At 49.8% G+C, this 13124-nt stretch overlaps 1 protein-coding gene across 1 annotated transcript in view; it reads right to left on the minus strand.

Annotated features, from left to right (window-relative positions):
* Positions 1-133: 133 nt before the first annotated feature.
* Positions 134-13124, minus strand: part of SGSM3 (small G protein signaling modulator 3) — a gene marked incomplete at its 3' end in the record, with an annotated part of 19104 nt that continues 6113 nt past the window's right edge. The window contains 16 exon segments of the mRNA XM_009587613.1: positions 134-194; positions 196-263; positions 409-473; positions 2102-2224; positions 2574-2659; positions 2972-3020; positions 3354-3424; positions 3524-3676; positions 5003-5052; positions 5495-5549; positions 6105-6260; positions 6569-6696; positions 10337-10391; positions 11321-11548; positions 12498-12643; positions 12873-13068. Coding sequence (XP_009585908.1) covers positions 134-194; positions 196-263; positions 409-473; positions 2102-2224; positions 2574-2659; positions 2972-3020; positions 3354-3424; positions 3524-3676; positions 5003-5052; positions 5495-5549; positions 6105-6260; positions 6569-6696; positions 10337-10391; positions 11321-11548; positions 12498-12643; positions 12873-13068 — 1690 coding nt within the window.

Here is a 13124-nt window from a genome sequence, read left to right on the forward strand (position 1 = left end):
CTTTTCCTGCAGGATGACACAGAGACTGGGTCAGTGCACCGCACCCAGAAAAGGAGAGGTTGTGTCTGCCGGCAGAGCCCAAGCACGCCGAGGTCTCCGGCACCCAGACAGAGCAGCCTTCTGCACTTCCCACCTCCGTGCAGCTGAAACAGGGAGAGGCCCTGCGGTTTGGAGAGCACCGGGGAAGGGAGGGGCTTGCCATTTCCCTCTACCCGGCAGGCAGCACCCTCTGCCAGCACTGCCACACAGCTCCCGTGCACAGCCTGCCCTGGCAAGGAAAGTGGTCCCATCCACAGCCTCTGGCGCCGGCTCAAGAGGAGGCAGAGGATGGGCTGGAGCACAAAGCTCGGAGAGGGAGGCAGTAAGCAAAGCCCGCGGCTGAGAGGGAGAATGAGAGATGCCACCTACTCACCTCCCTCTTTATTGGCAGCTCCCAGTCCTGAGAGAGGCTGAAGGCAAATTTGCAGAGGACTCTGCAATGGAAGAGAGCGATGGTAACGCACACACCCATCCACATCACACTCCCAGCCTGTGCCCACAACTGCTGCCCCCCAGCACACAATTGCACTGGCTCCTCAGCTTGCCCCGGCATGCCACTAAGCTTACAAGGATGAAATTCCTTGTTTGTTGGTGTTGAAAGGGCAGTACCAGCCATTCATCCCGTTTCCCCCTCCTCTTTGGGCTTCACATCCTGCCAGGCCCAGGCTGGAAAGAGAAGCTTGAAGATGTGACTCAAGTGCAACCCCTACAGAGCCTGACACAGCAGCGCAGGGAGCACGGGCAGCCCCGGGCTCTGCTAGCCCACAGACACTCGTGGCTGATGACCGCACGCAGCTGGCAATGGGGGGGGTTGCAGGTTCCTCTCCAGAAATCAGACTCCTGCCAGTAGCACCTCAGAGTTTCTGCACCCCTCTCTCTCTCCCTGGAGTGTCCTGACCCCCATGCACAAGCGCCGCACGGGGATGGCACGCGGAGCTCCCCCCGCTGGACCCGGCTCTAGGCAGGGGCTGCAGGCCCGGCCTCAACCCTGTCCCTAGGGCGGGGATGCACAGCTCAGACCTCCTGGCAACAAGCTCGTCAGTCCTTCAGGCTCAGGGGAAACTCTTACGTGGGGATCTCCTCCAACTCCTGCAGCAGTGAGGGAGCTGAGGCGCTCCACAGGAAGCTGGCTGGGAGAAATATGGCATAAGTCTCCATCCCTGCTCCACACAAACCTGGGCCCAGCCATGAACCAGTCCCACTTGGTCCTTCGGCTGTGCTGAACTAGCACTGCTCCCATGCTGTGAGAAAGCAGCCACAGGACACCGCAGCACGGAGGCAGAGGGGATTCCCTTCCTCCTGTTCAGCAGCAGCACAGGGAGAACAGGGCACCCCAAGGTGTGTACACACGGGCCTGCTCCTGGCTACAGACGCTCCCACTGGGACCAGAGGCAAACGGGTGGCGCGGACAAAAGCCAGTTCCCGCAGGATGGCAGCAGCACCAGGGCTGGAATGGTGGTGGTGGCAGGGGGGTTTGCTCTGCAGCTCCCTGGGACTGGATGTGGCTTTGCAGAGTGCAGGAAGGCCAGGAGCAAGCAACGTGGATGTGTGCCCTGGGCTGCAAGCGACGTGCTTTGTGTGAGCTCAGCCACCTTCAGCCCCTGACACCGCTCCCTCGCCTAACCAGGAGTCAGCCGGTGAGTGACTCCTTCCTGGCCAGCGACAGCCTGACTGTCTCCCTAGCACGTTCCCTGTTCCCTGCCTGGACTCATGGCGGCTGGCAGAGGGCCTGGAGAGCAGGGGTTGCAAGAGGTACCATCAGAGTAGGTGCAGGGCACAGCCGGAGGTTGCTGGCAGGCAGAGGCTGCCTGCTTGTCACGACAGCTCCCCAGGAGCCAAGCTCTGCTCTTGATCAGGCAGGCACAGTGCATCGCATTAAACTGTCTAGACAGTTGCTGCTGCCTCAGCACACAGAAGGAAATCTCTGCAGTGGGGGTGTCTGGGCAGCCCACGCTGCTACTCACTGGAGAGGGTCCAAAGCCAGCCACAGTGAGGGCCACCTCCTGCAGGGGAGGAAGAAATCCACTCCAGACCCTGGCAAGGCCCACGGAAACGGACTCACCTCAGCTCACATTTGATCTGCACCCAGCCGGGACTGCGCAGGAACGACCAGGGATGGAACCACTTCTCCACCGTCTGCAGGCTTGAGCACAGCACCTCTAGCCACAAATGCAGCACCTGCTCACTGCAGCAATAGGATGGAGGCATGTTACTCAGCTGAAGCCATGGGAAGAAGCCCCACTCCTTCGGGATAGTCTATTTTCAGCCCAAGCCTTGACCCCAGCCCACAGTCCTGCCCCCAGTGGGAACAAGATAACCCTGTAAACTTGTGTGAGCCACTCCATGCAATGAGAGCTACTTCTTCCAGCCAGGAGCCAGGCCAGCATGATGAACAAGAAAGGAGCAGGTCCCACACAGTGGCTGCAGTGAGAGGGTAGATTGAAACAACTGCTGCCCTTGAGCCTGCTCTGCCCCCTCGCAAGCTCCTCGCACCCCCTGCTTCCCTCGGGGGTTATCAGGACTGGATGACTCACTTGAGTCCAACGCAGATGAGGGAACGAAGCTTCACGTCCATCTGTGCATGTGCAGCATCATGCGTCATGTTCACAGCCTGAACCGCCTGCAGGGTGGGAAGATGTGGTTACCGCCTTCTCAGCTTAGCCTTAGGCTGGGCTGGGCAGCCATTTCAGCAACACAGCCAAATGCTCCCCTCCCCAGAGCTCCCCACCCTCACCCAGTGCCACCTGCTAGCATCAGATGGCTTCACTTTCTGCCTTTCCCCAGCTGCCTGGTGTCTCTACTGCTTTCCATCAGGGAAGGGCTGGGAGACTCGAGCATCTCCCTAGAGAAGGGCATCACCCTCCAGCAGCCTCCACGGGAAACTTCCCCACATTAGGAGCTGGGCTCTGGCTGGGCTGGAGGCAGCACTCACCCGGTAAAGCAGCTCCTCTGGAGTGAGGACTTTGCCGTCTTCATCAAGCCTGCAAAGATCACAGCAGTGAGCTAGCTACGGAGCCACCCTAGGCACAAGCAGGCCCTTCCCGCTCCATATCTCAAGAGCTCTCTTGCTACTGCTGAGCCCACAGGTGCTCCTGCAGCCATGAGAGCACAAGATACAGCCCCAGAAGCAAACACAGGAGCGCGAGCAAGGGGGCAAGAACCACTGCCAGCCCCAAGTCAGCATGGGCACAGCAGCCTGCTGACACCACACCGACAGACGGATGGGGCAGACCACGACCCTTCCCAAGGCAGAGAGCAGCAGCAGTTTGATGAGCACGCAGGAGCAGTGCACAGACCCAGCTGCTGTGCCTTACCTGTAAGTCTTGCAGAGCACAAGGCGAGAATACACAGAGTCAAAGTCCCGTTCCACTTCCCGGCTTGCAGCCTAGTAAGGCAGAGGAACAGTCAGTACACTCTGCCCTACAGCCCCCTCACCCCAGCCCTCTGGCAACACTGCCCCACAAAGGGAACTGCGACATCTCACCTCTTCAATGAACAGCCAGGGATGGCAGGGCCCCCCCAGCAAAGATGGCTTCTTCAGTCCATGTTCAAATATGGACTTCAAGGCTGGACACAGCGTCCCTCGCACCAAGTCCGTCACCCCTTCTGTGACCGAGTCATCTCCAGCGATGGAGTACTGAGGAACATGAAGAGCCAGCTCTCAGCATACTGGCGAGGGGGCAGAGCATGGAGGTGGTTCTCCAGCCTGCAGCTTCTCTGCGCACACCTCTTCCACTCCCAGGTGCCCACCAGCCCCCCCCCACCTTAATCCCTTATGCTCTTGCTGGCTCTTGCGTAAGGCACCATGTTCAGTGCCACTCCCCTGGGATTTGCTGGGACGCCAGGACCTTTGTGCCTATGTGCTGCCCAGGAGAACACACAGGTGACCCCAGCACCATTCTGGCAGTGTGCAGCATGTAGGAACTGCTGCGGTTTGGTATGATGCTGACTGAGCTAAGGTAAGGAGAAGGACTTGTACTGAGGGTCTCCAGGACTCTGTAAGCTGCTAAAAGTCAAGGCAAATGGGGGTAGATGGGAATTCCCAGGTCAGCTGGTACACCACTCCGAGGTATCACCCTGACACGCTGTTAGCACAAAGGATATTCCAAAATTAGGATGAGTGGGATCCTCTTTATTTCCACAGTTGGGAGCAGAACTGCTCAGCAATACAGGGTGTGTTTATATGCAGAGAGGTGAGCTGCATCGAAAGAACCAGCCCTGAGAAGGGGGTGAGGAAGCAAGTGAGATGTCAATAGCGACATCTCTCTAGGGGCTTCTCTTGAGGTCTCAGGTCAGCTTTTGAGCCTTTCCTCGCTCTACAAATGCTGAGGAGGAGAGGGAGAACAGGGCCTTCTCCACTTCCCCTGCAAATTGCCTAGGCCAACAGCTGATGACGTTTGTCTCCTATCTGTTACCCCAGCCTTGGGGCCATATTGAGGTATCTGCTCTAAATAGGTGGCATCTCACCACTGCCAGCTGCGAGAGGAACTGAGACAGAGTGCCCTCTCGGGCACAGCTGCTCGGGGAGAATCCACTGTGGTGACCGCAAAGCATGAGCAGGATCCACAGGCACAGCCTCAAAGGAGGAAGAGAGCACAGGCAGCAGGGAGCGGGCAGAAACACTGCCCACAGGATCCTCCTGCATACCTGCCTGCTGCTTTCTCAGCTTTCCCAAAGCTCATCTCTAGGGGCCGTGCAAGCCCCGGCATCACGCTCAGCTACCCCCTGCAGCCCTCTGGGACCCTCATTCTCCGCTTGGTCAGCATCAGGAAGTTGAGCAAACAGGCTGAGGAACGTAAGCTGCCTGATCACATCACTAAGTGCTCAATAGCCAGAGAGAGCAAACAGTCTCAGGAAGGGAAATATATGGCTCTTTTCAACTATGTTTTCTCAGCTATGAGATGACTTTTTTTTTTTGTATTGGGGCTTTTCTGTGGTTGTTGTGGTTTCTTTTTTTAATTACCTCTTTGCTCCGCTCATCCAAGATCTCCACAAATTTTGCGGGAAACCAACCTGTAAAGAATGGACAAAGAAGCGAGTCTGACACTGAGAAAACTCTAACACAGACAGGACCAGAGCCCAGTGGAAGCTGAGAATAAATCAGAGTTCATAGGGTCCAACCCCAAAGAAGGAAGTGAGCAGCCTCAAAATCACAAAAATGAAGGCAACTGCAAGAGGAAGCCAATTACAGGACACTGCCCACAAGCAGCAGAGATGACATGCACCCAACCAGCCTGTGCCAGGAGGATAGAGCCTAAACTTGCTCTTTGCAAGAAGTAACCAGGTAGCTGCATGACTGCTCTCACACCCTGCTTTAACATTTCCCTTGTCCCTGGCAGGTGCTCCGGGTCACTGGCAGAGCCTTTGCTACAAACGTGCCAGAGCAGTGGCTGTGGATGAATGGATGCTCCGCATCCGGCCCCGCTCTCCCCAGTGCAACCCATCCTGCTCTCACCTCTCAGTCCATTCAGCTCTCCCACCCAACAGTGCTCGTCCTTCTGGGAAATGATCTGAAAAACAGGGAGTGGAAAACACTGGTTGAAGAGAGTGCAGTGCCAGGAGGGCTACAGCTGCCCAGCTGTGTGTGCACAATAAGGAACTGCTTTCTTCTCAACTGTTTTGCCAATGTTCCCTTTGCACGTGGCCCAGGGCCTTCGAGGGCAAAAATCTACTGCAAACACAATGCTATCCCTGTTTTCCTCAATTTCAGATGGGACGACCACAGCTAAAACGCAAATGGATGCTTGTACAGTCTTACCACAGCTTAGTGTGCAGTGTTAAACCAGGACCCCAGTTGGACCCAATCAATCTTTTGCTCAGCTCTATGGCAGACACGAAAGGGACTTTGTGGTTGCATTGAGAATGACCCACAAGACAACACTGACAGGAACATATTGCCTCATCCCCAGGCAGCTCCCAGAGACATCAACTGCTTCCCTTGGACTCCCAACTGGGCTCTGAGCTGATCTCCTCCCTTCTTTCCATGCAGAAGAGGCAGTGCAGTGTCCCAAATAAGTTGGGTCTGCATGGTCTTGCCCTTGTCCCTGTCTCATAGGCTGACGCACCGTAATGATGTCATTCTTGCGGAAGCCCAGCTCATCGTCATCGTGGCGCTCAAAGTCCAGTAGTGCCTTGGCTCGTCGTCGTCGGTTGCGGGAACAGGCCACATAGTTCTCATGGTCCCGCTGGTGGCTCTCCATGCTGTAGTCTGGAGTCAGATCCTAGCATGCGTGTGGATGAAGAGCAAAGAGGAATGAAAAGCAACAGATGACTCCCAGCTGATCTGCCAAAGCTTGCATGCCCCTGTTCCCAAACCTTTTCCTTCTCCTAGAAGGCAGACAACCTCTCAGTGCAGTCCTCCTCCACCAGGGATGGGTTGAGCAACCCTCACCCTCCACCCATTACACCTGGCGTGTTCTTCCTCGAGCTCACACGCTCCAGGAGCATTTGAACAGCCTTGTCCTATGGCGGACACTCAATACTCATGCCTGGAGCACACAGCAGTGCAGATCCAGCTGTTCCCACTCACAATGCTGCAGTTCTTGGGATCCACACACTGGAAGTGCCGTGCCACCTGGAGAATGGCCTCACGCAGGTCGGCCACCAGCTCTGTCTGCTTGATGTTCTTGGCTTTCAGTGCCTCCAGATCATCATCCCCTGGGGGAGCCCACACAGCCAGAGGGAAGGCGAGGAAAGAAAACAAGTATGAGGTATTTATTTTTTTGTTAACACTAGAAATCATTGATTCTACAGAAATCAAAAAGCCTGACATTAGACGTGCCTACACTAAGGCAGGTATTTACTGCCAATCTATTCAATAATGTAAATAATCAACATCAATTTGACTGTCTCAAATTTTAAGGAGCTGGTATTTCAAACCACATATGGAACTGGAAGATGTCATCTTTGATCTGTCTGGAGAACTCAGTATACCAAGGTACTGTGTACTACTTCAGAGAAGTGTCTATGCAGTATATAGACTGCTGAATGGTGGGACACAAAACTAGGGAACTTTCAAAAATTCTCTTCAACTGAAATTCTCTTGAAACTAAAATAGCTTTTGGTTGAACTACTTCTGATTTTTGCATACCTCACAGGCTGAGAGCATATTCTTCACTGAGTCTTGAAAAAGATTTGAAAAACCAAGACAGCCCACTTTCCTGCGTCAGTCTAGAAGTCAGAGCCATGAGAGAAAAGCCACCATCTACTTAAGACCTCGACCTCCCTAAAAGCCAGATTTCAAAGGGTTTGGATGTATAGAAATGGTCATAAGTGCAAAGCATCTTTCAACAGTTACTAATTTCCCCAGGAGTTTTGACAGCCTATCTCTACTAATTTATGCAGAAATATACCTAATGGGATGGATTCTTTAGGCAGTTAACGTATCTGAATGCCTTAAAAATTGGGTACATGATGTTTGGGAACAACGAACCATTTGCTTCTTTTTCTAAAAAAAATCAGTTTGTTTTAAATTCAAAGTGTGTTTTCATACATCTGTTTTTGCTCTCTCTATAATAGACTGAAGATGTGGTAGCTTGATTAACAAAATCAGCATTTAAAACAATGTATATTTCACTGAACTCCAATTTTCATACAAACACAGCTTTTATGCAAGACCCAAGTAAATCATTGGCTAGCAAATTAGTACTCTGCTTATCTTCTAACAGCATTATAGAAACCAATATGAAGAAAGTGTGGCCCGAGCTATACAGCTGCTGCAACAGCTATGTATACATGAAGCTTCTGCTTATTGAAAAGTGATTAACAGTATCTTTTAATCACAAGTGATCCTAATTAAAAAGACTAAAACTTTAAGAACATAAATAGAAGCACAAAATTAGATTTTAAATTATTTTTGCAATTGTTTTTTATTTGCTAAATTAAATTATTAGAAAACTAGACACAGAGCTTAAGAGAAAATTGAACTTTGCTTCTGGACTAGAAAAATTGTAGGGCATACTTACTCCCAGTCCAAGCAATGAAAATTAACAAAACCTGCTCCTCAGTGGGAGGGGTAGGAAATAGAGCATGTAAGAAGTCTCACTACAGTTTCAGAGATACAAAGATTGTAAATAGACAGGTGATCATGCAGACGGCGGGGATTCCCAAAAAATTCATGTTGCTAAAACAGAATGTGACTAAAGAAGAAACCACTCAACCGCAGCCTCACTAGCTCAGTGGGCTGCCCTCATTTACATAGATCACTGATTCTTTCTGTCATCATTCAGCCCCTTCTGGACGAAATACCATCCTCCTCCCCCTGTACTCAAATCAATCCCACCAAAACACAAGCAGGAGATATGGGAAGCAAGTTCCACACCCTCCCACCTTTGAATATACATGATACAGAGGAAAGCAACTGGGATTTCCACCGGATTCACCTCACTGCACCCGACACACCTGCATGTACATTTCCAAAACAGGAAACCAGTGCAGGATCGGCCACATGTGAGGAGGCTCTATTTTGAGCCTGCAAAGACTCACTAGCTGCACAGTTGTGCAGAGAAGGACTAGCTCTCCTGCACTTCCTTGTTGCAATGCCCATCCAACAGGAAAAGGGCAACATGCACGTCTTGTTCTCTGCCAAACTACCTTTTGCTGTTTCTTCTTTCTATTCCTTCATTAGAAATCTGGTCCAACTCCTTGAACCTCAGCTGGAGAAAGCCCTGACCGACCTGATCTAGCATAAGCAAGAGTCTGGCTTTGAGGCAGGAGAGGCTGGACTACAGACATCTAGAGGTCCCTTCCAAACAGTGCTCCTGTGATTCCATGACTCCTGTCCAAGTCTCTACTAAATCTGCATCCACTCTAAGGAAGAATAATTAAGTTCTGCGTAAGTTCTTACTCCCAACCAGACAAGGGCTATATACCAGCTCTACACAGTAACTATCACAGGCAGCAGACTTTACACTTAAGGTTGATTGACAGTTTCCAGTATAAGGTGAATTTATCACATCCAAGCTTTTCTTCCCCTCACTTGCGCTGAGGTTTTCCATTCTGGTCATCTGCTGCAGGATGACAACTTCTCCATTTTAACCAACATTTTAATTGCTAATTTAATTAAGAATAATATTATGTAAAAACCGTGAGTGTCACTGTACAGAAACCCCACTAAAATGAGAAAACACTATCAATCATCTCAGTTCTTCCATTGATGCATTTTGAAGCTTGAACTTAAAATTTATCTTTGTGCGTGAGTATAACTCACTATCACCTTCATAAAGCTACTGAAACTTGGTCAAGGAGACTATCTGAGACACAAGAAAGATGCATTTGGCAGCTAAGTTCCCTGCCGGTTCAGCCTGTACTGACTCTATGATAACATTTCATACAAGAAGTCTGAGTTTAGGTTGCACAAGTAACTTCCCTGCATTTCTTCACTTCTGCATGCTTGACTTTACAGCTTCATTGGTCTTCTACCATAACTTTTATATGTAATGCTGTATGTGCTTGTAGCAAGCCTGTGGCAATATATCAGCTTCCTAGAGAACATCAGAAAAGCTCTTCTCTGAAAAGACCAGTAAAACTCAGTTTTAGATTTATTCAGGCCATTTCAACCACAACAAGAACACCGTTTGAACCCTGTAAATTCAGTATGTTGTCTTCCTCCGGAAATACAATTTCTGTGGTGAGATGTGGCAATTTCAAGAAAGCTAACCAGTTGCAAGGAAGGTGATGACAGCGAGGCTTACAATAGAAAGGGTTATTATGGAGTCACAGAAACAAGTTACTTTTAAACCCATGCAAAACCTATTCTAGCCGTACGATTTCTGGACATATGCTGGCTTAGCTCATAAGCAAAGAAAATTAAGACTTAAAAGTGTTCACAACATCGAACTCTCAGAGTAAGTAAGGAGGAACATCAGTGATGTTTGCATTTATAAATTTTGATGGGTGACACACTGGACCATCCTGCCCTGTCTCAAATCTCCAGAGATGTTCCTGAACTGAGCAGAGTAGGATTGGGAGAGTACAACATCCAGCCTGTGGACTGCATATGGTCTGCCAGAAAATGTGTTCAACCTGTTGGTCAGTGCAAGAAGGACATTACAGCTGGGCTAGGCTGCAGGCCGCTGTTAGTCACCATTTAAGGACTAACCATCTAACTAAAATTCACTTTCTGAGCTCAGACCAAAGCAAGCAAGTAGGAAACTGCACTTCTTCCCTCTCATCCTTCAGTTCTGGCTCCCTCCTCTCCATTTCCTCTGTCCCAGTGTTTCCCTGCTTTGCTCACTCCCCTCCCTTCTAGGCTGCTATATCCATCAACACCACATGAAAGGCACAGGATTGTCCTCACCGAAAAGTAGAGAGGTGATGCCAGATTTCCTGCGCTGAGTCCTGCGCCGCACAATCTGAGGGAGAGGGAAGAGAGAGAACAATGTGCACACATTAGGACAGATTTCAGAAATAAAATAAAGCAAACCTCCACGCAAGTCAGCTCTGGGCAAGGGGCCCTGACAGCTACCACTAGAAGGGGCAGGCAAGTGAACTGGCAATTTTAGGCAGGAGTTGTTCCAGTTCTAACACAATGAATCAGCTCTACTGCTTGATCTGCTCCACGTGCAATGGGTTATTTATAGCTCAATTATTATGAAAGCATAATTGAAGTTCAAGAATCAACCATGATTCCAGTGAATAATTTTAGTTCTAATTCTACTTGTTGCCTAAAGCAGTTCTACATGTAATTATATATAAATTTCTAAGTGGATGGCTATTACATTTTAGAATTGCAGGAGTGTCTTGTGATTAGCACACAGACAAGCATCAAGAATATATCTTCCACACAGGCTTGACAAGCAGGAGCTACTACATCCGCAACTGCAGACTGTAGTCCAAGATTAAACACAGGTGCATTTTTTATTCAGCTTCTCAAAGGCTACTGCTGTTTTCTGACTCTACCTTCCAGAGCTATTTTAGTGTATCAGTTTCTTACTAGTGGATTAACTCCAGTTCCTACTCTGCATACTCCAAGCAAATTCTGCCAAAAGCGTATGTTGTTTCTTTTAGTTTCCATTAATAAAGTGCATCACTTTCCATCATAACTCTCATTAATGATAATTACAATCAATGTCAAATCCCTTTCACCTGGGGATTTATCAACCAGGACAAATCTGGCAGCATTTCATTAGCACAGACCTCCCCCTCACTTTCTCCACTGGATGACACAGCCATCCTGGAGCCAAAATCCTCCCAGACAGGAGGACCTCTTGCACACAAACAGCAATTGGGAGCGAATGGTAAAAAAGGAGCAGCAGAGGCAGATGGGACTCTGTGCACTCACTTTGGATAAATTGTTGACAGTGGAGCTGGAGTTGAGCAGCTGCCCTTGGTCAGCAATGAGGTAGGCCAAGTGTTTGCGACGCTGGGTCTCCACTGCCATATCTGTCAGCGAGCCAGCCACGCGCATGGCCTCCTGCAGCAACACGTCTGCATCTTCAATCTGACTTGGGATGTCCGAGAGCGTGTTGAAGATTGAGGCAGAGTTCTCGGACTGGATTAGCTCATCCTCCTGCAATGATGCAGTCATTTTGCCACACAGAACAGTGAGCGTGACAGCTCTGCTCTTGGGGCTGCTAGATGCAATTTTACATTCAGTGTACAGCCTGGGCTAGAAACAATGCAGGTACAACTAGATAATTCCATAAAAACTTCAGTACGAAGAGCCCAAGCTACCTATGGGAGGGAAACAGCATCTTTTTCTACTCTACTGCACTGAGATCTGCCCCCAAAATTCTAGGTGGCATGTTTTTGAATCACAGCATCCATCATTGAAATGAAGTCAAATCAGCAAGGAAAGACAAAACAGAAGCTATTCTGCACCCACCGCCAGGACTGGGCACAACAGGGATCTTGCTGGGGACAAGGGAATGGAAGCCGCTCAGTCTAACACACGATAGAGTGCCTACCATGTCAAACTGTGCTCCACCTTCCCCTTATTCCCAGCAGGCTCACCCTTGTCCTTCACACAGCAAGCTGACCACAAAATTATTTTTCGCATAAAAAGGAAAAGATCAGGTGGTTAAATATAAGCCAGCCAAATCAAATGTAGTCAGGACAATGCTAATCTATTGGAGCATTCAACAGTGCCATCAAAAGTTTCCCAGATGACCACAACCTCAGCTTTATATCTCTGCTCAAAGATGGTGCAAAATCAAGAAGTTTCTTGGTTTAGGTAAGATGGACCTTCAGGCTGGGATCTAGACTGAATAGAGTGGGGCAGCTGATGGGGTTTAATTATAAGGGAACAAATGAGGTAGGCAGGGGAAACAGCAATCCCTGAATCCTGTGAACTGCCTTGGAAGTTCTTCACAGCCCCCAGTTCTGAGGAAGGCAGGAAGTCGTCTTCCCGAGCACGTGCCCAAATCACACACAGGAAGTCGATACAAAACCTTCTTGCCCCTAAAACTCAGAATTAAACACCTAAGTGCTATAAAGGAGGAAGAGGAGGTGGGAATTACCTTCATACTGAGCATGCCCAAAGTGAGTTGGAACAGCACCAGAGAGCCCTGGTAGAAGAAGAGGTCCCAAATACGTAGCAGGAGCTTGATGTGGACAACACTAGCGAAAGAGGTGAGGAACCAGTGCAAGGTGATCAAGGAGAGCTCTGTGAATAAAGACACAGAAAAGAAACAAGACAAGGGAAGTCAGCCAACTAGTGAAGACGGACTCTCCTAAGTACTCTCCTCCCAGCTCAAAGATAACAATGCACTGCCTCCAGGGCCAGGAGGTTTGCTCCTAGCCCTGCTGCTCTCCCTTTGTGAAACAAGAACAATGATTTTTGTCTGCTTGGCACGCTGGCAAGAAAAGCTATGGTTTCTAGGGCACACTTTTACCGATGTCGTGCTCCTGGAGCAGCTTGTCCAGGCGGGGCAAGTACTGCACAATGAGCTGTCGCAGGACACGCTGATCAGTCTGCACACCCATCAGGGTGGTGCTGAAGTAGGAGGCAGGAACCAGTTCCTCGATGATAGCGCACATCATCCAGAAGGCATCTTCCTCCTCCAAGAAGAGCAGCAGGGAGGCAGCCATCTAGGATTTTGAAGGAAGAAGAACTGCATATGTCCTAAGAGAAGCAGAACTCTTTC

The sequence above is a fragment of the Fulmarus glacialis genome, unplaced genomic scaffold (assembly GCF_000690835.1).
Source record: "Fulmarus glacialis isolate BGI_N327 unplaced genomic scaffold, ASM69083v1 scaffold32171, whole genome shotgun sequence".
Lineage (NCBI taxonomy): Eukaryota > Metazoa > Chordata > Aves > Procellariiformes > Procellariidae > Fulmarus > Fulmarus glacialis.